General features: G+C 41.3%; 1 protein-coding gene across 1 annotated transcript; it reads left to right on the top strand.

The window, feature by feature from the left end:
• Positions 1–1849: 1849 nt before the first annotated feature.
• Positions 1850–24197, top strand: LOC121528446 (cerebellar degeneration-related protein 2-like). The gene is made up of 6 exons (XM_041815921.1): positions 1850–2197; positions 15104–15216; positions 17962–18110; positions 18189–18353; positions 18444–18651; positions 18836–24197. The coding sequence occupies exons 1-6, from the start codon at positions 2119–2121 to the stop codon at positions 19601–19603; spliced, it is 1482 nt and encodes a 493-aa protein (XP_041671855.1). The 5' UTR covers positions 1850–2118; the 3' UTR covers positions 19604–24197.
• The last annotated feature ends 1702 nt before the right edge of the window (positions 24198–25899 follow it).

Here is a 25899-nt window from a genome sequence, read left to right as displayed (position 1 = left end):
AAGTCAAAATTGCAAGATAAAAAGTTGAGAGTAGGAGATAAAAGAAAAAATGTGAGATAAAAGTCGAAATTACGAGATAAAAAGTCAAAATTATGGATAAAAAATCAAAATTATGGATAAAAAGTCGAAATTATGAGATAAAAAGTTGAGATTATGGATAAAAATTTAAAATTGCAAGATAAAAAGTTGAGATTAGGAGATAAAGGAAAAAATGTGAGATAAAAAGTCGAAATCACTAGATAAAAAGTCAAAATTATGAAATTAAAAAATTGAGATTATGAGATTAAGGTCAAAATTAAAGCTGCAAGCAGCATTGGTCAGGTCCTCGGTCTGTCGCACGTCCCTCATGCACGTTAGACCTCCACTTTGAGGGTTTCATCCCTTTTTGACCCTTTGACCTGCTCAAAGTTAGACTGAGGTGTGTACCTGCAGCTCTGTCAGGAGCCTCAGACTTTATAATGGGTGTGGCTTCCCCAGGTTGCCATGGTAACTAATGCCTGCATTCCGGGTGCTTTCATCTGTCAGTCAGTGGATGACATCATCACTAACTGCTCTCTTGATCAGGAGTGAAATTGACTGAAATTTTTTTGAATCTCACCTCACAGATGCCACAATTTTGACCAAATCTCTCTAAAAATAAGATATTTTTGTAGTAATTTTTGTCAGGAAACCATCAATGTAATTTTCAAAGCTGTAGGACCATTGGTTTTTGTGTAGAGGCCCAACTGCCACAGGTTATGTGGTTTTGATTTTTTCTCACCCCATTCCTTAAATGGGAGCAGCAGGGAGGGCTTCTTTGGGGTTGACCAACTTTGAGGGCTTGGTTTTCGGAAACCGTTCGAGAAACAACAAATTCCATCAGAACTTTTGATGAGCATGGCCTAGTGTGTCTTCTCTGAGTTTTAAGCTGGTACCATTTACAGGCTGGGAGGCTATACATCTTGTTTTTGGCCCAAAATTTGGGCAAAATTTTATTTTGGAAGGCAAATTGCCGGCTTCCTGTTTGAGATAGGTTAGGGGTGTCAGTGCGTGATTTGTGGGTCTCGATGAGACGAACGTTTCAACGTTGGTTTGATCTCTCTACGACATTCCTACTGGCCGTGAGGGCCGTTTTAGTGTGCCTAGGTGGCGCTAGAGAGCACATTTTGGCATGTTTGTTGTTTTTTTTTTCATTTTATCAAATTTTTCGCCGAATCTGAGGTGTGTGCCAATTTTGGTGAGTTTTTGAGCATGTTTAGGGGGTCAAATTAAGGGTCAAAGAGCTTGTGAAATAATAATAAGTAGAAAGAAACAGACGAATAACAATAGGGTCCTTGCCCAAAGGGCAGGCGAGGACCCTAATTATGAGATAAAAAGTCAAAATTATGAGATGAAAAGTCATTTATATGAAGTTAAAAGTCGAGATTATCAAAGAAAGGGTCACCTCATAATTTTGACTTTTTATCTCATAATTATGTCTTTTTTTGTCCTAAATATGACTTTTTAATCTCTTAATTATGACTTAGGATCCTTTGCTGTAATACTATTATTATTAGAATTGCCTAACTTTCCCTTTTGTTCTTTTTTTAAGTAGCGAAAGTGGGCTTCCGTACTATATACCGTACTTTATAACTTGTTAGGTGTGCGTTAATAATAATTGTCCAACGGAACGACGTCATGAAATGTTTTCTTGTATAAAACTAGGGGGCGCACTTGACTCGACAGCTTGTTGAGATGGGGAATAAGAAAATATTGTATTTTACGAGCAGCTCTTGAAGGCATCGTCAGAGTGGGGCTGTAAACGGGGAGAAAGGAAGTGCTGTTGTTGCAACATCGCTGCCACGTCCCAGCCTCCTCTTCAGCCGCAGGGAGAGAAGCAGCGGATGGACTGAGGGCCGGGATGGGCCGCTGCTGGGCGGAGGTGGGGGGATGAGAGGCAGAGAGGTGGGAGTGACCGAGGAAACACAGAGAGGAAACACGTAGAGCCACAACACAGCAGCACACTCCCCGGCTCAGAGAAGCCCGGGCTCAGCTCTAGCTAGAAGGAGCGGCTGCTGCCTTCTGGAGGATCCTGCCCGCCGGAGCTCTATTGTTCACACAAAAGGGGGGCTTGTTTCTTCGATTTTCAGGGTTTCCCCCATGCTCAGTTCAGGCAGGATGGAGGAGTTTGTGACCGAAGAGGAAGAGCCATGGTACGACCAGCAGGACCTGGAGCAGGGTAAGATAAGAAACCATCCTCCTCTGCCTGCAGCATCCTCAGTCTGCAGGCTGCTGGAGCTGGCTGGTCAGCTGCTGGTCAGCTGGTAACAAAGGCTCTCTGTCGACCAAAGAGACAGCAGAGATGTCATGTAGATGTCTTCCCTCCTTTTACATGTCAGGTCGATCAGTGAAGCAGCTTTTAAAGAGCAGACTGTGCTGCTTTGACAACAATGCATTGACAGCATGCCAAGCTGGGCCTAGCATGGCTTGGAGCTTCAGACAGGATGTTAGACCCTAATTAGCAGGACTGTAAGGCTGCTTAGAAGGCTGCCGTTTATGGGAGGCTAAAATGGTGTAATAAATACAATACTGAACTAGTTTACAAATGTCTGCTCTCCAGATTTGTTGATGAAAGCAAAGTAATCAGAAAAAGCTGGTCACTGATCAGGATTTAATCTTTTATTGGGAAAATTCCTGAAAAATCTTGATCCAACATCTCACTTATGAGTGTCTGCAGCATGTATCTGTTTTATAATGTTGTGTATAAAGTATTTTAAGGTTTGTGGCTGTTGTAAGTCAAGGGACACTATATAGACAAAAGTATTTGGCCACCTAACCATTACACCAGCAGGGACTGTAATGACATTGTAGTCAAAAGCATGTACTTTAATGTGGAGTTGCCCCCCTTTTACATCTTCTTGGAAAGCTTTCCACAAGATTTTGGAGTTTTTCTGTGGGAATCTGTGTCCATTTATTCTGCAGCGCATTTCTGAGGTCAGAACAGGAGGACCAAGAAAACAGCCTCATACCATTATTCCTCTTCCAACAAATACACCTTAGCTCATGCAGGAAATGGATTTCATTTGCCCAGCCATGATCAGCTGATGGCCAGCTGATCCCAATTATCACCTCCCAGCTCCCACAGCCAATCAGCTCGAACACTACGGTGTATTTGAATATGTGAACTATTTTTGTTGTATTCAATATGCATTGTCAAATGTATTTATCTATTTGGGGGTTTCTAGGCATGCTCTCCCTGGAAAGGCAAAGCAGCTGCTTGACCAACCAAGGGAGCATCTTTGGGGCAGCGCCTTCTCCGTCAAGTAAAACTATACATCCATTTTGCAAAAACTGGTTAAATGTATGTAGAGTTAGGTATCATTTGGGCTTTTTACAATACCAGTGCCAAATCGATACTTTTTATATGGTGCAGGAGCCTAAATCAATACTTTTGAAGTTAAGTGGGTTAAAAGTCAGTGGAGAATAAAAGCTGTCTGTATATCATGAATGATTTTCAGAAATATCTTTCTAACAGTGGTTCCCAACCTTTTCCAACTCAGGGCCCACTTTTAAGTCTCAAAAATGTTCACGGCCCACCTCCGACCCCATAAATATGGAGGCATACATTCTCAGGGCACTTTTTTTATTCAAAGAGGGGGTATTATGCTGTTTTTCAAAGCTGCTGTCTCTTTAACCCCCTCCCTGGACCTGCTTTCCTCCGATTGGCTGATTTTCTGGAGGCTGGTCGGCGGCAGGACTCAATGTTTTGTGCCCGCCCCCTCCAATGTGGCTATGTTGCTATGCTAGTAGTTGAAAACTTTGAATGAACCGGTCCGACTGAGTAAAATATGGCGTATTTTGATATACGTCCGTACGTGTTAGACCCGGAGTCTGACGCTGATAGTTTGGAGAGAAACCAGCAGCAGTGAAGGATAGAGCAGGGCGTATCTGTTTGGTAAGTGTTTAATTACTGTTACTAAATGGCTTTGGTAATGGTGGACTGATCCCTTGCTGCATTTAGTGATGTATTTATTCATCTCTGTTCATCTTGTGTCTGTTCCGCTTTGCCGGCAGCATGGACGAACCAGTCAGGGTATCCTATTGCGATGACCTCATCAGTTCGCTCTATCGAAATCTTGTCTCGGGAAGATCTCGGAGAGATTCCCAATGAACCGTTTTCATCAGTTTACACACTTAATTCCAAGATTACTGCCGCATACGTTTATCTTATGGTTTGAACATTTGCATACGTGAAGTATGGACACCCAACATTGTGACTTTATATTTATGTTTTAAAAATCAGAAAAGTATAATACCTCCTCTTTAAGATTGAACATAAAGGACTGAGCTGAATACAGGAGAAACATGTTGGAAGCTCCACAGTCGCTAACACAGCATCTGTAACATGTTGCAACACCTTCAGTATTACAGTTTTCAAGAAGCTGTCCACACAATAACCTCTAGTTAACAAAAGTTCCTATCTCTCATTTGCTTGTCACATGTCTAATACTTGAAGGAAAAACAAAACAATATAATGAAAAGAATATTTGAATATTTTTAATATCCTTTTAAATGTAACTGAGTTTAAACATTTAGAACACTATTCTGCATATTTTTAATTTTATATAATTACCCCCCCCCCCATCAAATATCATACTATTTTGGAAATGATTTGGTGGCCCACTTGCAATGGCCGCGGCCCAAAGATCGGATGGACAGTTTGGGAGTTACTGCTTTATAAGGTTCCAATCAAACACGGGATATAAAAGGGATGCAGCTTAAAACATAAATGAATTCTAAAAAAAATTATATAACGTATTTCCTTCCTTTCATTGAGTGACAGGGTATCAAAATAAAAAATCGATATCTGTGTTGTAATTCGGTCCAGTAGGTATTGGGTGTGTTGGTGCCAGTGCCAAATTAGCGCACGTTTCTGATACCCAATTATCCATCTTTAAATGTATGACGAGAATGTTCCTGACTGAAACTTCACAGTTGGCACAGTGCAGTCAGGCAGGTAATGTTCTCCCAGCATCCAGCCTTGCCAATCCGACAGCTCCACTCCATCCGGTGCTTGGCATCAGACCTGGTGTTGTGAGACTTGCATGCAGCTGCTCGGCCATGGAAATCCATTCATGAAGCTCCTGCTGCACAGTTTCACAAACTGTCTTATGGCAAAGGATTTCATTTAGTATCACATATATAGTATACATGTATAGTCTATATGCCAGTGCCAGTTTACGGATATCTAAGGGGCTGATATCACCACTATATCGCCATTGAGGCTGTGACTGCAGAATAAAAATTGCCTGATATGGCTAATTTAAAGTTCTGCGTTGATCTTGTACTGATGTGCATATCCCTGGAAATAAATCTAAATCCCCTATCAACTGACTCTTCACAGACAGAGATCTTTGGTCTGAACCTCTTACCTCATTTCCTGCCTCATCTTCCCATCACTTAATCCTCATTGTGAGTAATTACAGTGGTACATATCCGGAGGTAGAACGGTGCTGATGCAGTAGTTTTACTTGGAGAAACATGGATGCACAAACAGGCAGGCATGCATCTGCAGTAGTGATGCAACATCAGATTGACTGCCTCTTTTCTTGGCACCAATCACTTTATTTGACAGTAGAAATAGTCTCTTTTGGAGGTGTTAAGGAGGAAACAAAGAGGACAGGCATTGCTGTCCTTATTTGTGCGTCCATGCTGAGAGCTCTGCTTCTAAATGAGAGGGTGTCGGACCTCTTAGAGAAGAGCTGAGCTTCAAAGAGCTCACTGCAAGAGCTCTCATTTTTTTGTGTGACATTTTGGGACGCCACAAATCCCTCAGATGGAGAGAGTAAGAGAAAGAGAGCATGACAGACGGAGAGAAGGACTCCACTGTCATTGTATTACAATGTCTTGTTATTGTGGAGAAATCACCAGCAGGCTGATCAGTAAGACCTCAGTTCTGATGTAAAAAGGCTCTCACATAGGGTTTACTGTTCTGTTAAAGTATTTGCCCCCTAATTTTAATATTTGACAAAGATAACAAGAGTAAATAGAACATGCAGTTTTAAAGGATTTCATTTATTAAGGGAAAAAACGCCATCCAAATCTACCTGTGAGACAAGTTTGTTATTTTTGGTCTGCATGGGTTTTGCCCTTGGAACTCTCCCATGATGCCATATTTGCCCAGTCTCTTTCTTATTGTTGAATCATGAATTCTGACCTTACCTGCAGGTCTTAAGATGTTGTTCTGGGTTCTTTTGGGACCTCCTGGATGAGTCGTCGTTACACTCTTGGAGTCATTTTGGTAGGCCGACCAGTCCCCAGAAGGTTCAACACTGTCCCAAGTTTTATCTGTTTGTGGATAATGGCTCTCACTATGGTTTGGTGGGCTCCCTAAGTCTTAGGAATGTCTTAGTTACCCTTTCCAGAGTTAGAGATGTCAATGATTTTGTTCCTCATCTGTTCTTGAATTTCTTTAGATGGCGCCATGATGTGTTGGAGATCTTCTAGCCTGCTCCACTTTGTCAGACAGGTTCTATTTAAGATTTCTGGATCCAACAGGTCTGGTGGTAATCAGGTCTGGGTGTGGATAGAGATATTGAACTCAGCTTTCCAAAATATGTGGTTAATCATAGCCAATTCATGATTTAACAAAAGACAGTTACTATTTCACATAGGCCCAGGTAGGTTTGGATGGCTTTTTCTCCTTAATAAATGAAATCACCTTTTAGAAAAATGCATTTTGTCTTCACTCAGGTTATCTTGGTCTAACGTCAAAATTCCTTTGAAGATATGAAAGATTTAGGTGCAACAAATATGAAAAAAAAAGACAAATCAAGAGCGGGGCGAGCACTTCACAGCTCTGTACATGTGTTCGTGATGTTTCATGTCTAAAAATCTCACCCTGCTGTTGAATGTTTCACACACTGTGAATCTTTGCTTTAGAAAATGTAAACAAAGTCAGCTTTGGCAGCTGAGTGTGAGGGCGTTTTCACATCTGACCTATTTGGTTCAGTTTAAATAAAAGTGAGGTCTTTGGCCAAGTTAGTGTGGTTTATTTGTACTGAAAATAACAGCCACCATATTCTCCCTCCATTCATTAATGCTGGAAATGCGCTCATGACTCCAGCCATAACTGGTGGATCTTTGGAAAATATTTTCAGTGTGAGCAGGTCATGGTTCAGGAGGGTTAATGTGTGCCTTCTCCTTAACTGTCTTAGTGACCGTGTGTGTGAACGTGTCCGTTTTTAGCTGCAGTTACACCTCAGTTTCTAACTAAATCATTTACCTACAGTTATAAATGCAAACCATGTAAAAACTGATGACCATAAAAGAGGCTTTGGAGCAGCCACAGCTGGGAAAGAGTCAGCCGTACCTCTCTACTTCAGTCAGTATAAAACTAAACATGCTGTACTTTGACAAACTATTTCATTGATGCAGCTATTATTCTGTAGTTACTGTGTGACCCACATGATGGTTGGTGATATGGGCCTCTTAAATATCTGTAGGCTCCCACTGGAGGTAAACTATATGGACAAAAGTGTTAGGCCACACCTGCTAATCATTGAACTCAGGTGTTTCAATCAGACCTGCTGCCACAGATGTATAAAATCACCTAGCCATGCTGTCTCTATTCTCAAACATCTGTGATCCTAAATGGGTCGTGCTGAAGAGCTCAGTGACTTCAATAATGGTGCTGTGATGGATGCCATCTTTGCAGTAAGACGATTTGTGAGATTTCATCCATGCTGGATATTCCACAGCCAGCTGTAAGTGATATTGATAGAAAGTGGAAGACTTAAGGATCAACAAGAACTCAGCCTTTTAGCTTTTTGACAACGCTATACTTCCAACTTTGTGGAAACAGTTTGGGGAACACCCTTTTCAATTTCAACGTGACTGTGCCCCAGTGCACAAAGAAGGATTATAACGACATGATTTGGTGAGTTCAATGTGGAAAAATTTGACTGTGAACCAGGTCGTCTGGTCCAACATCAATGCCTGACCTCATAAATGCTCTACAGAATGAATGGGCACAAACTCTCACAGAAACACTCCAACATCTTGTGGAAACCCTTCCAAGAAGAGTTGAGGCTACATTAGCTGCAAAACGGGGCCAACTCCATATTAAAGTACATATATTTGAATACAGTGTCATTACAATCCCTGTTGATGTAATGGTTAGGTGGCCAAATACTTTTGTTCATGTTGTGTATGGATTAGTTAGTTTTGCAGCTTTAAGAAGGAGGTTTAACCTTTGGCTTAGCTAGCTAGCTGCTGGTATTTGCTTCATACGGATCAAAAGTCTAACAATGTGTGAGATCGCTATCGGCAGATATGAACATTCCAGCCCATATTTTGACTATAATAATCTGCATATATCGGCTGTAAATGTTGGCCATACGGAAAAATACGTTTGTGGACCAACAGGCCTACGTCAGCAGACGTCTTCTTCTTTACTGATCGTCATTCCTTGCACTTTAAAGTGGGTTTTAAAGGAGACAAATTATGCAAAAATCACTTTTTCAGGCTTTTCTTACAAAAATATACGACCCTGGCCTGTCCACAATCCCCTTAAGTACCAGAAAAATCCATTCCTTCCTCCCCTCTCTTTCTCCACCTTTCAGAAAATGTGTGCCGAAACAAGCCGTTCTCAGATTTTCCCCCCGTGATGTCATGTGGGGTGTTAGCCCCGCCTCCAGCTTCAGTTAGCCCTCTCTGCTTGAAAGAAAGTTCTGCCCTATCCTCCTGATCCTCCTTTTAGCTTGGGAAAATCAGGAGAGCCACATCCAACGGGCGGAGTCAGACAGCTCATAACATTTAAAGCCACAGACGCAGAAACAGCTCATTCTGAGCAGGGTGGAAACAGAGGGGTTTTCAGACATGAAAAGATCCTTTACTGGGGGGATTTTTCAGCAAAAAACTTCACAGGCATGTTTTGTGGACCTCAGAGACCAATGTAAACTTGTCTTAAAAGGGTAAAATATGTCCCCTTAAGGTCTGACATCAGTCTGAACTAGATTGAAATATCTGATCGATATTGCTGTCGGCTATTAATAATTTGTAAACATCGTCATATCAGGTATTGGCAAATATCCATTACTGTGCAGCCTTAGTAAAGATTTCAAAGTGGTGGGGAGATTCTCTTATGCCTTTTTTAAGGGACTGGTTGCGTCAGATGTAAAACATTGAAAATAGTACTGCCACATCTCTCCTCTTCTTGCCTAAAACCAGAGAGATGCAGCCATCTTATTTTGGTGCGTCTTTGTTTAGGCCTATTGTGTGATAGGCAGGGTTGGCTTTGGCCCAGGTCCAAGGAGTAAATATGCGGCTGTACCAGCTGAGACATGACGCTTGTTTGTCTGACTCAGTTCTAATGAGAGGCTACCTCCACTGTTCAAATGCTCTACTACAGCTTTTACCAAGATAAAATACTGTAAAGCAAAGGTCAAACATACTAATTAATGCAGTATTTAGTGACTTTATGGATGGTGAAGCAGTCTGCTTCAACCTTTACTGATTTGTTCCTGGCTTCTGTGTTTCTTTTGTGAAGTTGGATTCTGACGAAGGGAGAGAAGAGGAGGAGAAGTTGTTTCCACATTCCACTGATTCTCATGGGTGACGTGCACCTACAAAAACAACACTGCCTGTGGAAGAGATCACCACAGACAGTGCAGATTTCCCTCCTATGTTTCTCTAAAGACACACTCAGAAGCGTTTGCATTTACAATCTTTATAGGATCTTAACTTAGCATTGGTGTTAACTGTGTGTAAAATGTTAAAGAGTCCTTGGCACACACTCCTATCTGGCTGCAGCTGTTCTCTTGCAGCGTGCAGGAAGTGTATCAGTCATACATGACATGATTATACCGGAGCCTCTCTCTCAGTGGTTTCATCCTGTTTGGGTCAAGCCTCAGCTCAGTCTGGAGCAAGCAGACACTGATCTGTGGGGAATATTGACTTGCTAAGTTGTTTGCGAGTGCACTGAGTTCTATTGATTGGCTGTCTTCTCCTCCGCCTCTCTCCCTCAGTATTCCTACTTCTCCTATGTTCTTGTTCGACTCTTTTCTTCCTCAGCAGCTATAGGGAAATTAATGCAGGTTGTTTGTGTTGCCTGGTTTTCTGTGTTTTTAGATTTTTCAGATTGGCCCAAAGCCGTGGAGGATTTTCAGAGCTTGCTGTAGGTTTTTTTTAGGTGGTGTATGCAGTTTTAATCCAATCTATTTTTGGCAGTTTGGCAAATATCTCCTCACAGGCTGTTCGATATCACTTCTGTGTGCGCTGAAAAAAAGGGTGAGATTACACAACCCTATCTCTGTAAATGAGCAACATAAAATAAAGCCAAGCAAATGACTCCTACGCTGGACCAGGTCCATACATACTGCAAATCCACAGCTAATTAATGCTACTATCCCCTTGTGCAGCATTTACTTATTTGCAGTTAAATCCTGGACTGTCTCTGCAACAATGGACTTCCACAGAGATAGGGAGGCACTGACTGGTGTAAGAGTGCATTGAGACAGTATTCAGATCATTGCTGAAATGTTTCTACACCTGTGGTAAATCAAATTGATTGGACATGATTTCGAAAACACACACCTCTCTATAGAAGGCCTCACAGCTGACAATGCACATCAGAGCAAAAACCAAGCCATGAGGAAAGGAACTGCCTGCAGAGCTCAGAGACAGGATTGTTGCAAGACAGATCTGGGGAAGACTACAAAAAAAAATCTTATATAGAAGAAGTTTGGCACAACCAGGACTCTTCCAAGAGCTGGTCGCCTGGCCAAACTGAGCAATCTGGGGGAAAAGGGCCTTAGTAAGAGAGTTGACAAGAACTTGATACTCTCTCTGACTGAGCTGCAGAGATCCTGTGTGGAGATGGGTCAAAGTTCCAGAAGGACAACCATCACTGCAGCCCTACACTGATCCTATCTCAGACTGAATAAGATTGAATTTTCCTAAATTTGCTGCATTCATTTTGCTCTCTTCCTTTATAAGCCTTGTGGGCTTGGCTGCAGAGAAGCGCCCCCACAGCATGATGCTGCCACCACTGTTTCACAGTGGAGGTGGTGTGTTTATGGTGATGTGCAGAGTTTGGCGTCTTGTCTGATGGCCAAAAAGCTCAGTTTTGATCTCATCAGACCAAAGGACTTCTTTCCACTTGACCATGGAGTCTCCCACATGCCTTTTGGTGAACTGTAGTCCAGATTGAATCTGAGTTTTCCTCAACAGTGTCCTTCTCTTTGCCACTCTCCCATAAAGCTTTGATTGGTGAAGAACCTGGCCAACAGTTGTTGTCTGCAGAGTCTCTTCCATCTCAGCTGCGGAAGCTTGGAACTCCTTCATAGGTGTCTTGGTGACCTCTCTCACTAGTCTCCTTCTTGCACGCTTGCTCAGTTTGTGAAGATGGTCTGATCCAGGCAGATTTACACGTGTCATATTCTTTCATTTCTTAATGATAGATTTAACTGAACTCTGGAGTGTTCTTTTGTCTTCATGGTGTAATGGTACCTAGGAGATTACTGAGTAACCAGAGTGACTGGCCCCTTCAGCCGACTGGACCTCTGTTGAATTAGGTCGGTCACTTTAAAGGAATATGAGCATTAATGCAGTCTCTTATTTTGTCAAAAAGTTACGCACAGAACCCTTTTATAGGTACCGTACATACCAGTCATAACAATTCTGTTATTGTAGATGATATTTATTATTGCCTACAGCCTTCATGTTAATCGGAAAGAATATCCTAAGTTGCTTTAATCATTCTTAAAGGTTTTCCATGCTCGTCTTGGTACCGTAGGCCCTCGGGGTCTTTCTAGTGAAAGCTTGCTGGCAGAGTACACAGTTTGTGGGCCCTCCCTCTCCAGCTCTGAAGAACTCAGTGGTACCTGAGCTGCTGATGCCAGAGTCCCACAGAAATTCATTAAGATATCAGCTAAAGGGGAAGTGTGAGTAAGTCCATATGGAGCTGTGAGCAACTGCAGGCTTAGCCTCCTCCTAATTAGCTTGATTAAAGAAGGTGAGTACAGCCAGATAGAAGGGGATTATGGTTTAATAACATGATGTGACTTTAAGAGTTTAAAGTTACATATAACTTAGGAAATACTTTTATTGAAGAATGAAAATAGGGATGTGAACAGCTATCTGGCTACCATTTAAATGCCAAGTCCCTTGGTAGTCAGTACCAAAATTAAAGGGTTGATCTAATTCTTAATATTTATCATAATTCCAGGCCCACAATCCAGGTCAAACGCTCTGCCTGAACTGGAACAGGGTAGCCCACTGCAAGTAGCTGCAGTTGATAGCTACGACTATGCTGCTATAATGATCTTTAAACTGATGTAAACAACAGTGAACTGATAGCTCTGATAGCATCTCAAAAGGAACAGCAAATTTTAGCACTTTTTTACTCATTCTGCAGAGCAACTTTTCCCACTGCTGCAGTGATCCTATTTCGAAAAATATTTCCTGAGTGCTTTCTTAACTTAAGACTAAATGCAATTATGAATTGAACTTAACTGGATTGGAGTTTAATTGGATTTTAAATTACTTGATTAGGAGAATCAAAATTGAAAAATCATCATCAACTTTTTAAGGTGACATTATAACCCTTATAACACCTTGTTGTCTAAATCAAGTGTCTTTGCTGTGCTTTGGTATGGAATAATATGGATCTAACACCTTTTTTGTGGCTCCTAGACAATGACAGACAGCAAAAGTTTATCTTGGAAGCTGCAGGAGGAGATACACTACATACTATTGGAGTGTGAATTTGTGCCCATTTATCAGCTAGAGCATTTATGAGGTCAGGCTTCGATGTTGAATGAGAAGGCCTGGCTCACAATCTCCATTCTAGGTCATCCCAAAGGTGTTTGATGGGGTTGAGGTCAGGGCTCTGTAAGGGCCAGGCAAGTTCTTCAGCACCAAACTCATCAAACCATGTCTTTACAGTCCTTGCTGTGTGACTGGGGTACAGTCATGTTGGAACAGAAAAGGGCCTTCTGCAAACTGTTGCCATACTGTTGGAAGCATAGCATTGTCCAAAATGTCTAGGTATGCAGAGGCATTAAGACTGGGCTTTACTGGAAATAAGAGGTCTAGCTCAAATCTGACAGCCTTCTCCCTGCAACCGCCAAACCCAGACTCACCTATCTGACGTCCAAAAATAGAGGCATGATTGGACATTTTGATGTGATGCTTGCATGCAGCTGCTCGGTCATGGAAACTCATTCCATGAAGCTCCTGCTGCACAATGTTGTGTTTACATGAATGCCAGTGAAAGTCCAGAACTTTACAGCTATGCTGCATTTGTGGCACCATGCGTGGCTGAGTTGCTGTTGTTCCTAAATGCTTCCAATTTTTTATGTCACTTTGAGTTGACTGTGGAATATCCAGCAGGGATGAAATTTCACGAATCATCTTATTGCAACAATGGCATCAATCACGGTACCACGCTTGAAGTCACTGAGCTCTTCAGAAATGAACCATACGGTTTCAAATGTTTGCAAACCAAGACTACATGGCTAGATGATTGATTTTACACCTGTGGCAATGGTCTGATTGAAACACCTGAGTTCAGTAATTAACAGTTCAGTCTGGACCACTTTGTCTAGAGACACACATGATTTGTAGTTATAAAGTTCTCTTTTTTTGCAGTGGAATGGCATTTTTGTGCCTACGAAGAGAGCCTGAGGCAGGGAGAGAAGCAGCAACAAACCCCAGAGCAGAGCAGCATCAGTCATAGCAGAATTAAATTAAGTCAGATGTAGCATAGAGGAGGAGCTGGGGTGGAGGAGGGTTGTAAAAAGCAGCTTGCAAAGGAAGAAGTAAATCTCAGCCACGCTGGAGCAGTTTAAATAAAAAGCATGAGTGTATTTAGCCAATAGCATGCTTAGAGTGTATCAACTGGCCGCCAGTTGATGAGGACTTGCATGAGATCAGCTGATTCTGATTATACCCCATGACCTGTCTGAACTAACACCATACGCTTGATGTGTGGCCAAATACTTTTGTCCATTCAGTGTCCCAGGTGAAGGGTGGGCATTATTACAATGAATGATCATGAGATTGTGGACCATCAGAATCGATCCATGGAGCTCATATAGGGTGGTTTTAATCTGAAAATGGCCATCTTCCTGCTGTGAATTTATTAACATACCAAAGACTGCTCAGTTAATACTCAGGGGTGCTTGGTTTAGTGCCTGATGTCTGTATTTGCTCCATCAGCTGCACCGATGGTGAATGTCGCAGAACTAAAAGTACTAAAAGTCAGAACTTGGCGCCCGTCCTGGTTGGCTATATTCAATATTAAAGACAGAGCCAGCTCAGGCTGAATGAGAGATGACTTCCTTGGCTGTTCAGTCTGGTCCTCTGCTTTCTCTCTGAGAGGTCGCACATCAAATCTTGCTGACTCAGACCCTGCAATGTAGGCCATCAATAGAGCTGAGTCAGAGCACAGTTAGAATAAAGTATGATGACAGTGACTCATCTTAATTTGGACATGCAGCAGTAGGCCTGAAGGACAAATCAAACCAGTCCAGTGGGGTGCAATCATAGAGAACTCACTGTAAAGAGGCCACTATAAATTAACACTGTATCCGCAGTGTACTTCCTAGTATTTCACCAATTTCCTCTCTAAATCCCAGTGCAGAGATGTCTCTCTGAATAGTCCTGGCATCATTCTCTGACCTTCATACTCAGTCAGCAGAGAGAAGAGGACCTGCAGGGAGACATGCTGCAGGGAGAAGTGCAGTCTCTCTGTCCTCCTGCTCACCTCCCTCTATAATTGAATCAGTCCAGAGCAGACTGAGACAACATGATGGCCCCTTTGATCGTTCTGTGTCAGACCCTTTTATAACCTTGCCTAGAATAGAACAAAGGGCTCTATTAATCATGACAGCGGGTCATCTAAAATTTACAGCAGCAGTATGCCTTTTTTCTGTTAGATTAAACTCTTCCTTTCCAGTCTCTCCATCCTTCCTCACATTTTTCCTGTTACAGCCATTCACTTTTACAGTTGCATTAATAAAGAAGTCTCTCTGACCTCTTCCCTGGCCATCTTTGCCCCTGTCCTCATCATGCCAAGTCTATCTTCCTCCACTCCCAACTGACCTATTTACCTCTTTCTCTATATGTGTCTGTATTTTAGACCTTCACTTGGCAGCAGAGCTGGGGAAGACTCTTCTGGAGAGGAACAAGGAGCTGGAGGACTCTCTGCAGCAGATGTACATCACTAATGAAGAGCAAGTGCAAGAGATTGAGGTATGACACATTTTATCAGAAGGGTTAAGAGCTTGTCCTGATTCTGATTAGTTTGAAGACAGAGAATGAGTTTGACGTTATTTAGAGGTATGGATTTGAGAATTTATCTTTCAATGTGAGAAATTTACTTGTAGATATTATTTAGTAAATTTCAGGAATCATGACTGGAAATTTTGAGTCTGGCAATGATAAGATACAAAGAATTTTAAAATATCTAAAATGCTGTGAAAAAGTATTTTCCCCCCTCCTGATGTCTTTTTTTGCATATTTGTCACACTTAAATGTTTCAGATCATCAAGCAGAATTTAAAGTAAAGGGCATTGCCTCCCTTGTTAAATTAACTGTAATTAAAAACATTTTTTGAAGCTTAGTTCTTGCCACACCTAGGCCTGATTACCTCCAGACCTTCTAATCCAGAGGTCCCTTAAATAGAACCTGTCTGACAAAGTGAAGTAGGCTAAAAGACCTCCAACCCATCATGGCGCCATCTAAAGATATTCAAGAACAGATGAGAAACAAAGTCAGTGACATCCATCAGTCTGGAAAGAGTTACAAAGGCATTTCTAAGGCTTTGACACTCCAGTGAACCATGGTCAGAGCCATTATCCACAAATGGAGAAAACTTGGAAAAGTGGTGAATCTTCCCAGGAGTGGCCTGCCAACCAAAATGACTCCAAGAGTGCACTGAAAACTCATCCAGGAGTAGGGCTGGGCGATTATAGCAAAAATCAAAATCCCGATTAATCAAACTTTTTACCTCGGTTATGATCAATGAACGATTATTCCACCCCAAACCCCTGACTCTCTTCTGTAAATATTTGTATGATTTTTAAACAAACAACTAAAATGAACAGGTACAGATTAACAATTTATGTTTATCAGTTGAAACATTTGAAATCAAAACACACATCAGCTGAAATGAAAATGTTTTTCGTAAAAAGTCAAAGTTTTCCAAGAAAAGGGGAAAAATTGAAATACTAGACATGGCAGGTTTTTATCGGTTAGATGATCTAAATGTCGGTTTCAGTTATTTTTGGATTTATTGCCCAGCTCTATCCAGGAGGTCCCAAAAGACACAGAACAACACCTAAAGACCTGCAGACCTCACTGGCCTCAGTTAAGGTCAGTGTTCCTGATTCAACGATAAGAAAGAGACTGGGCAAAAATGGCATCATGGGAGAGTTCCAAGGCCAAAACCACTGCTGACAAAAAAGAACACAAAGACTTGTCTCACATTTAACTAAAACATCCTGATGTTCTTCAAGACTTTTAAGAAAATATTCTGAGAAATGATGAGACAAAAGTTTTGGAAGGTGTGCTTCATGCCTTGTCCGAACCACGAATTCTACGCTCTACCAGAAAATCCTGAAGGAGAATGTCCAGCCATCAGTTCATGACCTTAGGCCCAAGAGCACTTGGGTTATACGGCAGGACAGTGATCCCAAACACACCAGCAAGTTCACCTCTGAATGGCTTATAAACAAAGCTAAGTTTTGGGGGTGGTCTAGTCAAAGTCTGGACTTAAATCTGATTGAGATGCTGTGGCGTGACCTTAAATAGGACGTTCGTGCTGGAAAACCCTCTAGTGTGGCTGAATTCAAACAATTCTGCCAAGAAGAGTGGGCCAAAATTCCTCCACAGTGATGAGAAAGACTCTTTGCAAGTTATCACAACACTTGCTTGCAGTTTTTGCCACCAAGGGTGGAACAACCAGTTATTAGGTTTAGGGGGCAGTGACTTTTCACATAGGGTCAGGTAAGTTTGGATGGCTTCTTTCCCTTAGTAAATTAAATAATCATTTAAAAACTACATTTTCTATTTGTCTAATACAAATTTTTGTTTGATATTCTGAAACATTTTAGTGTGACAAGTGTGCAAAAAATAAGAAATCAGGAAGGGACAAATACTTCTTCAAGCAAGAAATAAGACTGATATGTTTTGCAAGAAATCTATTCAATAATTGTTTTACAGGCTAATGGACATTTCAGGCTTTCTTAAATCTCTTTTTAAGTCTCATGAACAGTCAGAAGAGACTTGTTTATCTGCGTTGTTACACCGCATCTCCCTGACACTTATGATTAGCCTAAATTAACAATAATACCCGAAACTGAAGTATCACAGTCACTCTCCTCTCAGTCTGGAGCAGTTTTAGGCTGGTGTCCCCTGTTTGCATGGTGCTTCTTTTAAAAGCCAAAGCACGCGTTTATGTCCCCTTCTTAAGAGTTGACCATGTTTTTAAAAACCCAGATATATAGAAAGGATTACGGTGATACCATTTACAAGTTATATTTCAAATATATAGGAACTAAATATCCTAATATCAGCTGGAGTTTGGTTGACTGCAACATTGCAGCAGTGATTTCCTCCATTATGCAGTGTTTCTGATTCACTTCAAGGCCACTTTCAGGCTGAAAAACAACAAATCTTTACTTTTGTTTTACTTTTCCAACCTGGAGACCGAAATGATAATAAAGGGAGCAGGTTTCTTTCCTTTTTACATATCTCCATGCTGTAAAATCTGGCTGAATCGTGAATATCTAAGAGCATGTTATTTGAATGACGATTATTTTCAGCAACCGCTGTTATTGGCCAGATATGCACGTTTCACAAATCGCTCTGAGACCTTGCTGTAAGAGGATTTCTACACCCAAATCTTTGCTGGTCTCTATGCAAGTTTAATAAATGAGGGTCATTGTGTCTTCAGGCATCATTAGAAACAAGCATGTATATGTTATTGTCCCACAGTACCTGTCAAAGCAGCTGGAGGTTCTCCGGGACATGAACGAGCAGCACGCCAAAGTGTACGAGCAGCTGGACGGGACTGCCAGAGAGCTGGAACGCACCAATCACACGCTGGTGACAGACAGCAAGGCTTCACAGCAGAAGATAGAGAGGTGAGTGTGACTCTGTGCTTTCTCTTCTCTTTGGCTTCATACTCCTTTTAACTCCAATGTAATTTACCATCTGGACAGACTGACAGGAACCATCGAGACTTTGCAGAACCAGGTGGAGTCTCTCTCGGGGCAGGTGGAGCAGCTTCGCTCCATGGAGCAGCTCCGGGTCAGGAGGGAGAAGAGAGAGCGGCGTAAGACCATCCACTCCTTCCCTTGTCTGAGGGAGCTCTGCACAGCACCCAGGTATGTCACATTTACCACTGATGGCTCCAATTTATCAACTTGATCCATAACCTGGTAGACTTAGATTTTATTTTTGTGTCATGATTTCAGGTATGAGGATGAGTTTGTGGTGGGCAGGGCTGAGAGTTTCTCTGTGGATGTGAAGCCTCAACCACGTGAGGAGGAGAACCAGCAGTTGAGAGAGGCGGTGTCAGCTCTGAGAGCGGCTGTCCGCACCGAGAGGGGGCGTAGAGAAGGTGTGGAGAGGGAGTGCAACCTCCTCCTCGCAGAGTACTCCCGCCTGCAGACACGAGTCCAGGTAAGCGATGAATCACAGCCAGAACAAGTAGAATTACATGCTGATGACATATTTGACATACTCTCTTTGCCCTGGATGTCTGTATTTTCTTTTAGTTCTAAAAACCAGGAAGGCACATTCAGAACAAACATCTACACTGATATTGTTGATTTCATTGTGAAACTGTGTTTATCTTTGATACCAGGATGCTGAGAGCTGCCAGGGAAGGGTGCGGGAGCTGGAAGTAGAGCTTCAGGAGCTGCAGCAGCTCCGTCGTGCTCGGACTTTCCTGCTGGGCGGTGAGGATGACGGCGTAACTCTTACCCAGACTGTCCTCAACAGCACCCCAGAGACGGACACCTTCCTGGAGGTGGAGGCAGGGGACGCTGGAGGAGGCGTTAGGGAGGAACGAGAGGGCGGTGGAGGTGTGGGAGGACAGGCTCTCCCTGACTCCAGCCCTGTGAGGAAAAGCTGCAGTGACACCGCACTCAACGCCATTGTGGCCCGAGATGCGTCTGGCCGCCGAAGAGGCAGCTACGCTCTGCACGCCAACAGCGTGAGGAAGAGGGGGATGTCCATCCTCAGAGAGGTAGACGAGCAGTATCACGCCTTACTGGAGAAGTACGAGGAGTTATTGGGAAAGTGTAGGCGCCATGAAGAGAGCCTCTGTCATGCCGGCGTCCAGACCTCCAGACCTGTCTCCAGAGACCCGTCTATGAAAGACTGTGCTATGGGCCCCACCCCAGCACCTCCACCTACACCCACCCAGTCCCCCTCCACACCTGAAGCCATTGAGAGCATCAGCAAGCAGGTGGAGGCAGTGGATAAGCGTCTGGGACAGAACACTCCAGAGTACAAGGCCCTTTTTAAAGAGATCTTCTCTCGTATCCAGAAGACCAAGATGGACATCAAAGCTACCAAAGCGGCTAAAGCTAGCAAGTCTGGCAAGTCTGGTAAATCTAGTAAACACTAAGACGTTCATGAGAGGAAAGGCATGCTCTGTTACAGTGTGGTGCGCTGAGATTTGAGAAGAGAGGCTTATAGAAGCTAGAATTCAGAGCAATTATCTCAAAGATTTCCACTGCAATAGTCTGATAAACAGAGGAGGGGATCTGTCCTAACACTCTTTAACACACTTTCATGTAAAGTGATGAGTCTCCTAAATGAGTCAACAAGGTTTCTGTGACAGAACAAGCTGAAGTAATGATGTGACTGAGAAAGGTTTCACATCCGGTGTTGTTGCTAACACAAAGTAATCCATTAGAGTACTCAGATCAATGTTTTGGGATGAGTGTTCCTGTTTAGGTTGATGGCACATCTTTGAAAATAAGTGATATTTACAACCAACATTTTGCCTTTGAAATTCTGCCTATATCAGGTGTAAATATTGGCCTTATAAACAAGTAAGTTAGTGAAGTTGTAGGTTGGACCAACAGACCTACTTCAGATAAAGTCTTTTTCTTTAATTATCATCATTGCTTAAACTTTAAAGTGTTTTAAGGACTGAAATGTGTTCATTCTTAAACTTTAAATTGCGTGTCTAAGAACTGAAAGTTAGGTCAGAACTACTTTGAAATATCTGTATTGACTAAAATTATCAGAAAACATCAGTATAAATCCAATATTGTACATGCCTTAAAAGTGTAAGGAACGATGACAGATACAGAAAAGTTGTCAGCTGATGTAGGTCTGTTGGTCTAGCCTAAAACTCCACTAAAGCCGGGTATACACTGTGTGATTTCAAGCCGACCATATGACAGTCGTGGCAGCATATCAACTCAGACTATACAACTGAATTGCTTACGACGCACAACCATCATCTGGTTCTCCGGGAAGGACTATGACAGAAAACCGCAGAGTTTCCTTTTTAAAAAGTCTCACACACTGAGGGTGAAGTGTTTCTAGTCATATTCTCTCTTTCCCCCCCTTTATCTTTTCTGTGTCTCTCCCCCCAGCTCTCTCTCTCTCTGCTACTACCTCTCTCTATCTCACACACAAACAGCGTCACCACCCAGGCATGAATATTTCCTACTCCTGTATGCCCTCTATCATGGAGGGGTTGGGGCATCAGAAACTAATTTAGGACGTTGTCTGACAGTTTACAAAGGAAAAACAATCCCCTAAAGTTGTTAATTCTGCTTGCGTTTCTGCTCTCACTGTAAAGTATCTGGAGTTATATGACCAAAATATCAAACATGCCAGAAATCCATCGGACCAGTCAGGAGCAGGTCGTAGTCGGGTTGTAGTTGGCCGTCGTACCTCCCTGTACACAGTATGACAAACAACGCCCAATCCGACTGAATGTCGGCCTGACTTTAAAGTGAGTCATGCAACTCAAAATTCCTGGCTGAATCGGAGGAAAACCGTACAGTGTAAACCGGCTTAACTTATCTCTTCATAAATCCAATATTTACAGCTGATATTAGCAGATTTTAATGGACATAATATTGGTTGTAAATATGGGCAAAAATCTTTATATCTGCCGATTCTTCTATCATGCTGATAATATCATACATCCCTAATTTCTTGCAAAACAAAAGTACTGTAATGCATTACTTTCATTGCTATTGAATACAGTAATGTGACAAGTAACTTTTAAATGCCAGTAATCTTGTAACCACTTTAAATTGTTACCCAACACTGGTTGATGTCTCACAGTTAAAACGGCTTAAATATCTTAACTCTGCTCTTCACCAATGTGCCTGTGATCACGGCATCTCAGTGTAGGAGCTGCAAAACTTAGATCTGATTTAAAGTCCCTGTAAAGTGATGAAAAGAATATCTGTATTTTAGGGTTGTTGTATGACAGGTCACTGTGTTATGAACTACTAGGCCAAATTTCAGTCATGAAAAACACAACTAAGTTTATAAAACCAAGCTTCAAAATTGTGAAGAATGAGGCTCTTGGATGGTGAGGGCGGGTCTGTTGAATGGGCTGAAGCCACGCCCACTCAGGACAAATATGATCCTCTCAGATTTTAAAAAATGTTTCTGATCAGAGCAGCTGCCTGGCTCTGTGCTAGAGCAGAGACAGAAGTCTGAGGTTAAATTTACTGTTTTCTGGCACAAATCTGTCTGTTATGATATTTTTAATGAACTGTAGGCCAACTGGCTGTTAATTCTCATTGAAGGAACTGACATCAGCAAACAACAGACTGTATTGAGATGAACTGCTCGGTGATTTTATGTCATGCACGCCTTTGGGGGCGGGGTTATTCTCCACAGAGACTGTTGAGGTCATGGGCTCAAATAAAACCCAGCCAGGAAAGAGGTGAAAAAGTTTCTACCAGTCTAAATCCAAAATTCAGTTACATGTAGATCTCAGTGTTATTACTTGCTTACAGCAATCTTATTCCAACATATCTAGTGTGTTAAAACACAAAGTTTGGATTTCACTTTACAGGGACTTTAAGATAACAATGCCAAGTTAAATCCAAGTTACAACATCTAGCCAACGGAAACGAAACAGTGAACCCTCCTCATAATAACCACTTATTCAGTGTCTCTATCAAGTACACAAATGCAATAAAACTGGTTTTACTGTCTTGTTGCACGAACCACAGCGGCACAGTTTTAACAGCCTGCTTTTCATAAGCCTCAGTGCACAAACTGTCAGAGCTTCACCACTACAAGAACTGCACCACTGATGAAAATAGGAGTGGAAAAGAATATTAACTGCATCTTTTGTTTTTTTTTTTATTGGACTATACTAACATATAAAATTAGAGTAAGTTAGAAAGTGATCCTCTCAGGCCACAGTGCTGTCTGCCTCAAGATTAACCTAGAGGTGCTAATCATCCACACATTACATATTTCACTATACAAATGAAAGCAGAAGATTTAAACACACCCCTAGTCTTCATGTCTACTCTCCTGTACCGGTGTCTGTGTTTGACCTTACAACTGCTTTTTTTTAATGTTTGCAGTGCCTCCCTCACCCTTTAATCTAGAGATGTTGAGGAAAATGTTTCACCTCAGAGCTAAATAAGTAGATTGTCTTGTCTGTATTGTGAAAATGAAACTGCAGTCAGTTAGCCACTTAGCCTAGCAAAGTGTGAGAAGTGGGAGAGAGGAAACGGCTTTATAACTTTGATGGTGATGGGTGTAAAGATTGCAACTCAAGAGCAACAAAAAGGGGAAAAATGAAAAAGAATTAAACACAGGAGATGCTCCTAATAGATTAAACTGACACCCCAGGATGACAGCTGGTGGCGCCACGGAGCTGGATTAAAGGCAAGAGGAAAACATGTATGAAATAAGCACCTCCTCTCTTCACTGTGTTAAAGTCACTTTGGCTCTGTTATGAGTGATAAAGTTAGTCTCTAATGGACTCCTGCAGCCAACAGCAGCAGCAGAAACAATGCTAGTTAAGATATAAGAGGCATTTATTTATAGTAGTGAGTGAAACCTGCAGTATAGACTATAGCTTAGATAGTTAGACCTGTGTTTGACTGTGTAAGAGTGAAGATCCCACTTTGAAAAAAGGCTGCTGTCTTGCAAAAGACAATCGCTGGAGATTATTGTCACTATTTCCTGGGCATTATGAACACTCATCATAGAGAAGATAAACATCCTGGAGTTTCTAGTAAGATCGCAGACATTTTAAATGTTGGAGAAATAGTTTGTTCCTCATGCAATACATAGACAAGAACATGAGAAATGACAGAGGCACAAAAGCCAAACAGGTAACTGAAAAAGGCGGCGTCAAGGATCTCGATCCTTTTGAAGAAAACGCAGTGAAATGTATTTAACAGTGGTGAGGAATTTTGTCCCAGGGCCCTTTTTTATACAAGTGTTGTTTACTAATAGCTAGATTCACATTGTACAGTAGAACTGCAACCAGTATAAGGCTTTAAACCAGGGCTTTGTCTAACACCTAGCAGTCTTACCAAACTATAAACTAACCTGCAAATATATTGCACCTTTTTTACCGCATACAATACCTATGCCTTCTTCTGACTAACAAATAAGCCTTGGTTTATGTTGTCGAATGTTATTATAGCTCATTTCTTATGCGGTTCTTGAGCAGAGTTGAAGTCGTAGCCACGTTTGAGATGTTTCACACATGAACAGAGCAGACGTCTGAGGGAGTTCATGTGCATTAAAGACAGAAGGATGGATGTTTGGCTGGAATATGGTTTGGGAATCAGGGAGGAATCTTGACGAGGGTTTTTTCCCCTGTTGCAGCAAAGAATGATGTTTGAAAACTGTGATGTTTGAAGTGCATTTAAGGTTGATTCTCATTGAACTCTAAAGCAAGTGAAAGGAGGACTATGTGTTGCCAAACCAGAGCCCTTCATCACTGATAAAGGCTCACAGGGTTTCTGTACTGTATTGTCTTACCTTTTGCACTTGAAAGTGTTTGTCGCCTCATTTTTGCATTCTTAGAATAGCTCATATAAAACTGTACATGTGTATTTATTTGCAAGTGAATGTTTTTTTTTTTAACTTTTCAGTGCCTGTATGTGAATGTCACTAACAAACCGTCAGAATAAACCTATTTAATTTACTTTTTTTACCCAGTTTAAATGTGTGTATTATTAGTTAATAAAGATATTGGAATCAGAGTTTAGTCTGCTCTTGTAATAGTTCATATCACTACAGATTTAAGACCTTTACCCTGTCAATAAAGAATTGACTCAACATGCTGCACGTTTTATTTACTGCATTATTATGACACTGAGCAAGGAATTAGGTAAAAGACTAGAAAAGTATTTTATAAGAGGACATCCCAGAGTGAATGACAGAGTGTTAGGTATGCAGAAATGAATGCATCAGTGTTATTTCAGCGGATGATAACGCTGCAAACATAGGACATGTTACCAATAACAGTAAATGCAAAAACCTCAAATAGGACACATTTAGTAAAGACCATAAACTGATCGAAGAATACACGGTGCAACCTGGTTTGATTTCTGAGCTGATTTTGTGCATAAATCTGAAATCTAAGCAGTTGTTTGCCCTGCCCATGCGTTACAGTAAGACTCGCAGTGGCAACAAATGTGTTTTTGGGAAACTTTGTGTTATATATCATATGAACCTCTGGTTTAACATGAAACACATGCTCTCTATTTTTCCCTCATCAACATGATCAGGTTAAGCTCTGCTCTTAATGATGCTCTTCTCTGTGTGCATATGAAACACTACAGAGGCGTGTCACTGATAGAGACAGACACTGAGACATTAGATATTTTAGATATTAAATGTTATTTTATTGACAAATATATCTCTAATGGTAGAACGTTTATACTATAAAACTAACTGTTAATGAACTCTTTATTCTGAAGTAAAATAAAATCTCAAGGGACATTTCTAATTCTCAGCCTGACAGATCTTCAACAAAATAGGTGTCAAACTCAAGGCCCGGGGGCCAAATCCGGCCCGTGGAACAGTTAAAATCCGGCCTGCAAGATGATCTCATATTTCTGTTATAACTGGCCCATCAGTCTGAGGTCTGCAGATTTACTCAGGTATAAAAATGTGAACTTCTCCTTGATGATTTAAGATATCCTTGTTAAGTCACAAAATCTGAAAAAATAAGGAGTAAAAATATTTAGGTAAGTCAGGAATGTGGGGAATACATTATTTTGTGTCTTAAACTGATATTTTCAATTTGTCATCTCACAATTAGGACTCAAACTTAGGATTTTGAATTTTTATTTCATACTTGAGCATTTCAACTCATAATTTTGACTTCTCATATTATATTTTGAGCTTTAAGATTCATAACCCAAATTTTTAAGTTATATTTTGCCCTTTTTAACGATTTTTCTATTTTACCTCATATTTTCAACTCCAAAGTGATAATCCCATAGTTTGACCTTTTAGACTCACAATTTAAAATTTTGAATTTATATTTTCTTTTAATTTCATGATAACAAATTTTATTTTATATTTTGACCTTTTAAAATATTTAATATAAAATTTTATTTTATTTTTTCATATTTGAATAAAGGTTGACAGTTTATGGTTAAAAGGTGACGCTGTTGGGCCCCCAGGTTAGTCCTGAATCCAGAATCTGGCCCCTGCTGTGATTGAGTTTGACACCCCTGTTCAACAGAGAATGTTGAGAAATGGGCTGAATTAAGCTGAATTTTACTTTATTACGCTGAAATCTCCTGAACTCCTAAGTCACTAAATGATCAGTTATAGCCTCTTACCTTACATGTTGACATGTTGCTCACGCGGACGACACAGATGCACACAGGTGGAGGACACAGAAACACACATCATCCATGGTCAGAGAGGAGCTTTAAGGCAAGAAGAAAA

The sequence above is a fragment of the Cheilinus undulatus genome, linkage group 20, assembly GCF_018320785.1.
Source record: "Cheilinus undulatus linkage group 20, ASM1832078v1, whole genome shotgun sequence".
NCBI lineage: Eukaryota > Metazoa > Chordata > Actinopteri > Labriformes > Labridae > Cheilinus > Cheilinus undulatus.
Note: the sequence above shows the minus strand (reverse complement) of the source record. Positions and strands in the feature narration are given on the sequence as shown.

What these genes read in the sequence shown, in the direction of transcription:
- LOC121528446 (XM_041815921.1), top strand. Translation starts at nt 2,119, where the DNA reads ATGCTCAGTTCAGGCAGGATGGAGGAGTTTGTGACCGAAGAGGAAGAG. An exon ending in TCACAGCAGAAGATAGAGAG is followed by an intron (nt 18,111 to 18,188) that starts GTGAGTGTGACT and finishes CCATCTGGACAG; the next exon opens with ACTGACAGGAACCATCGAGA. An exon ending in GAGCTCTGCACAGCACCCAG is followed by an intron (nt 18,354 to 18,443) that starts GTATGTCACATT and finishes TCATGATTTCAG; the next exon opens with GTATGAGGATGAGTTTGTGG.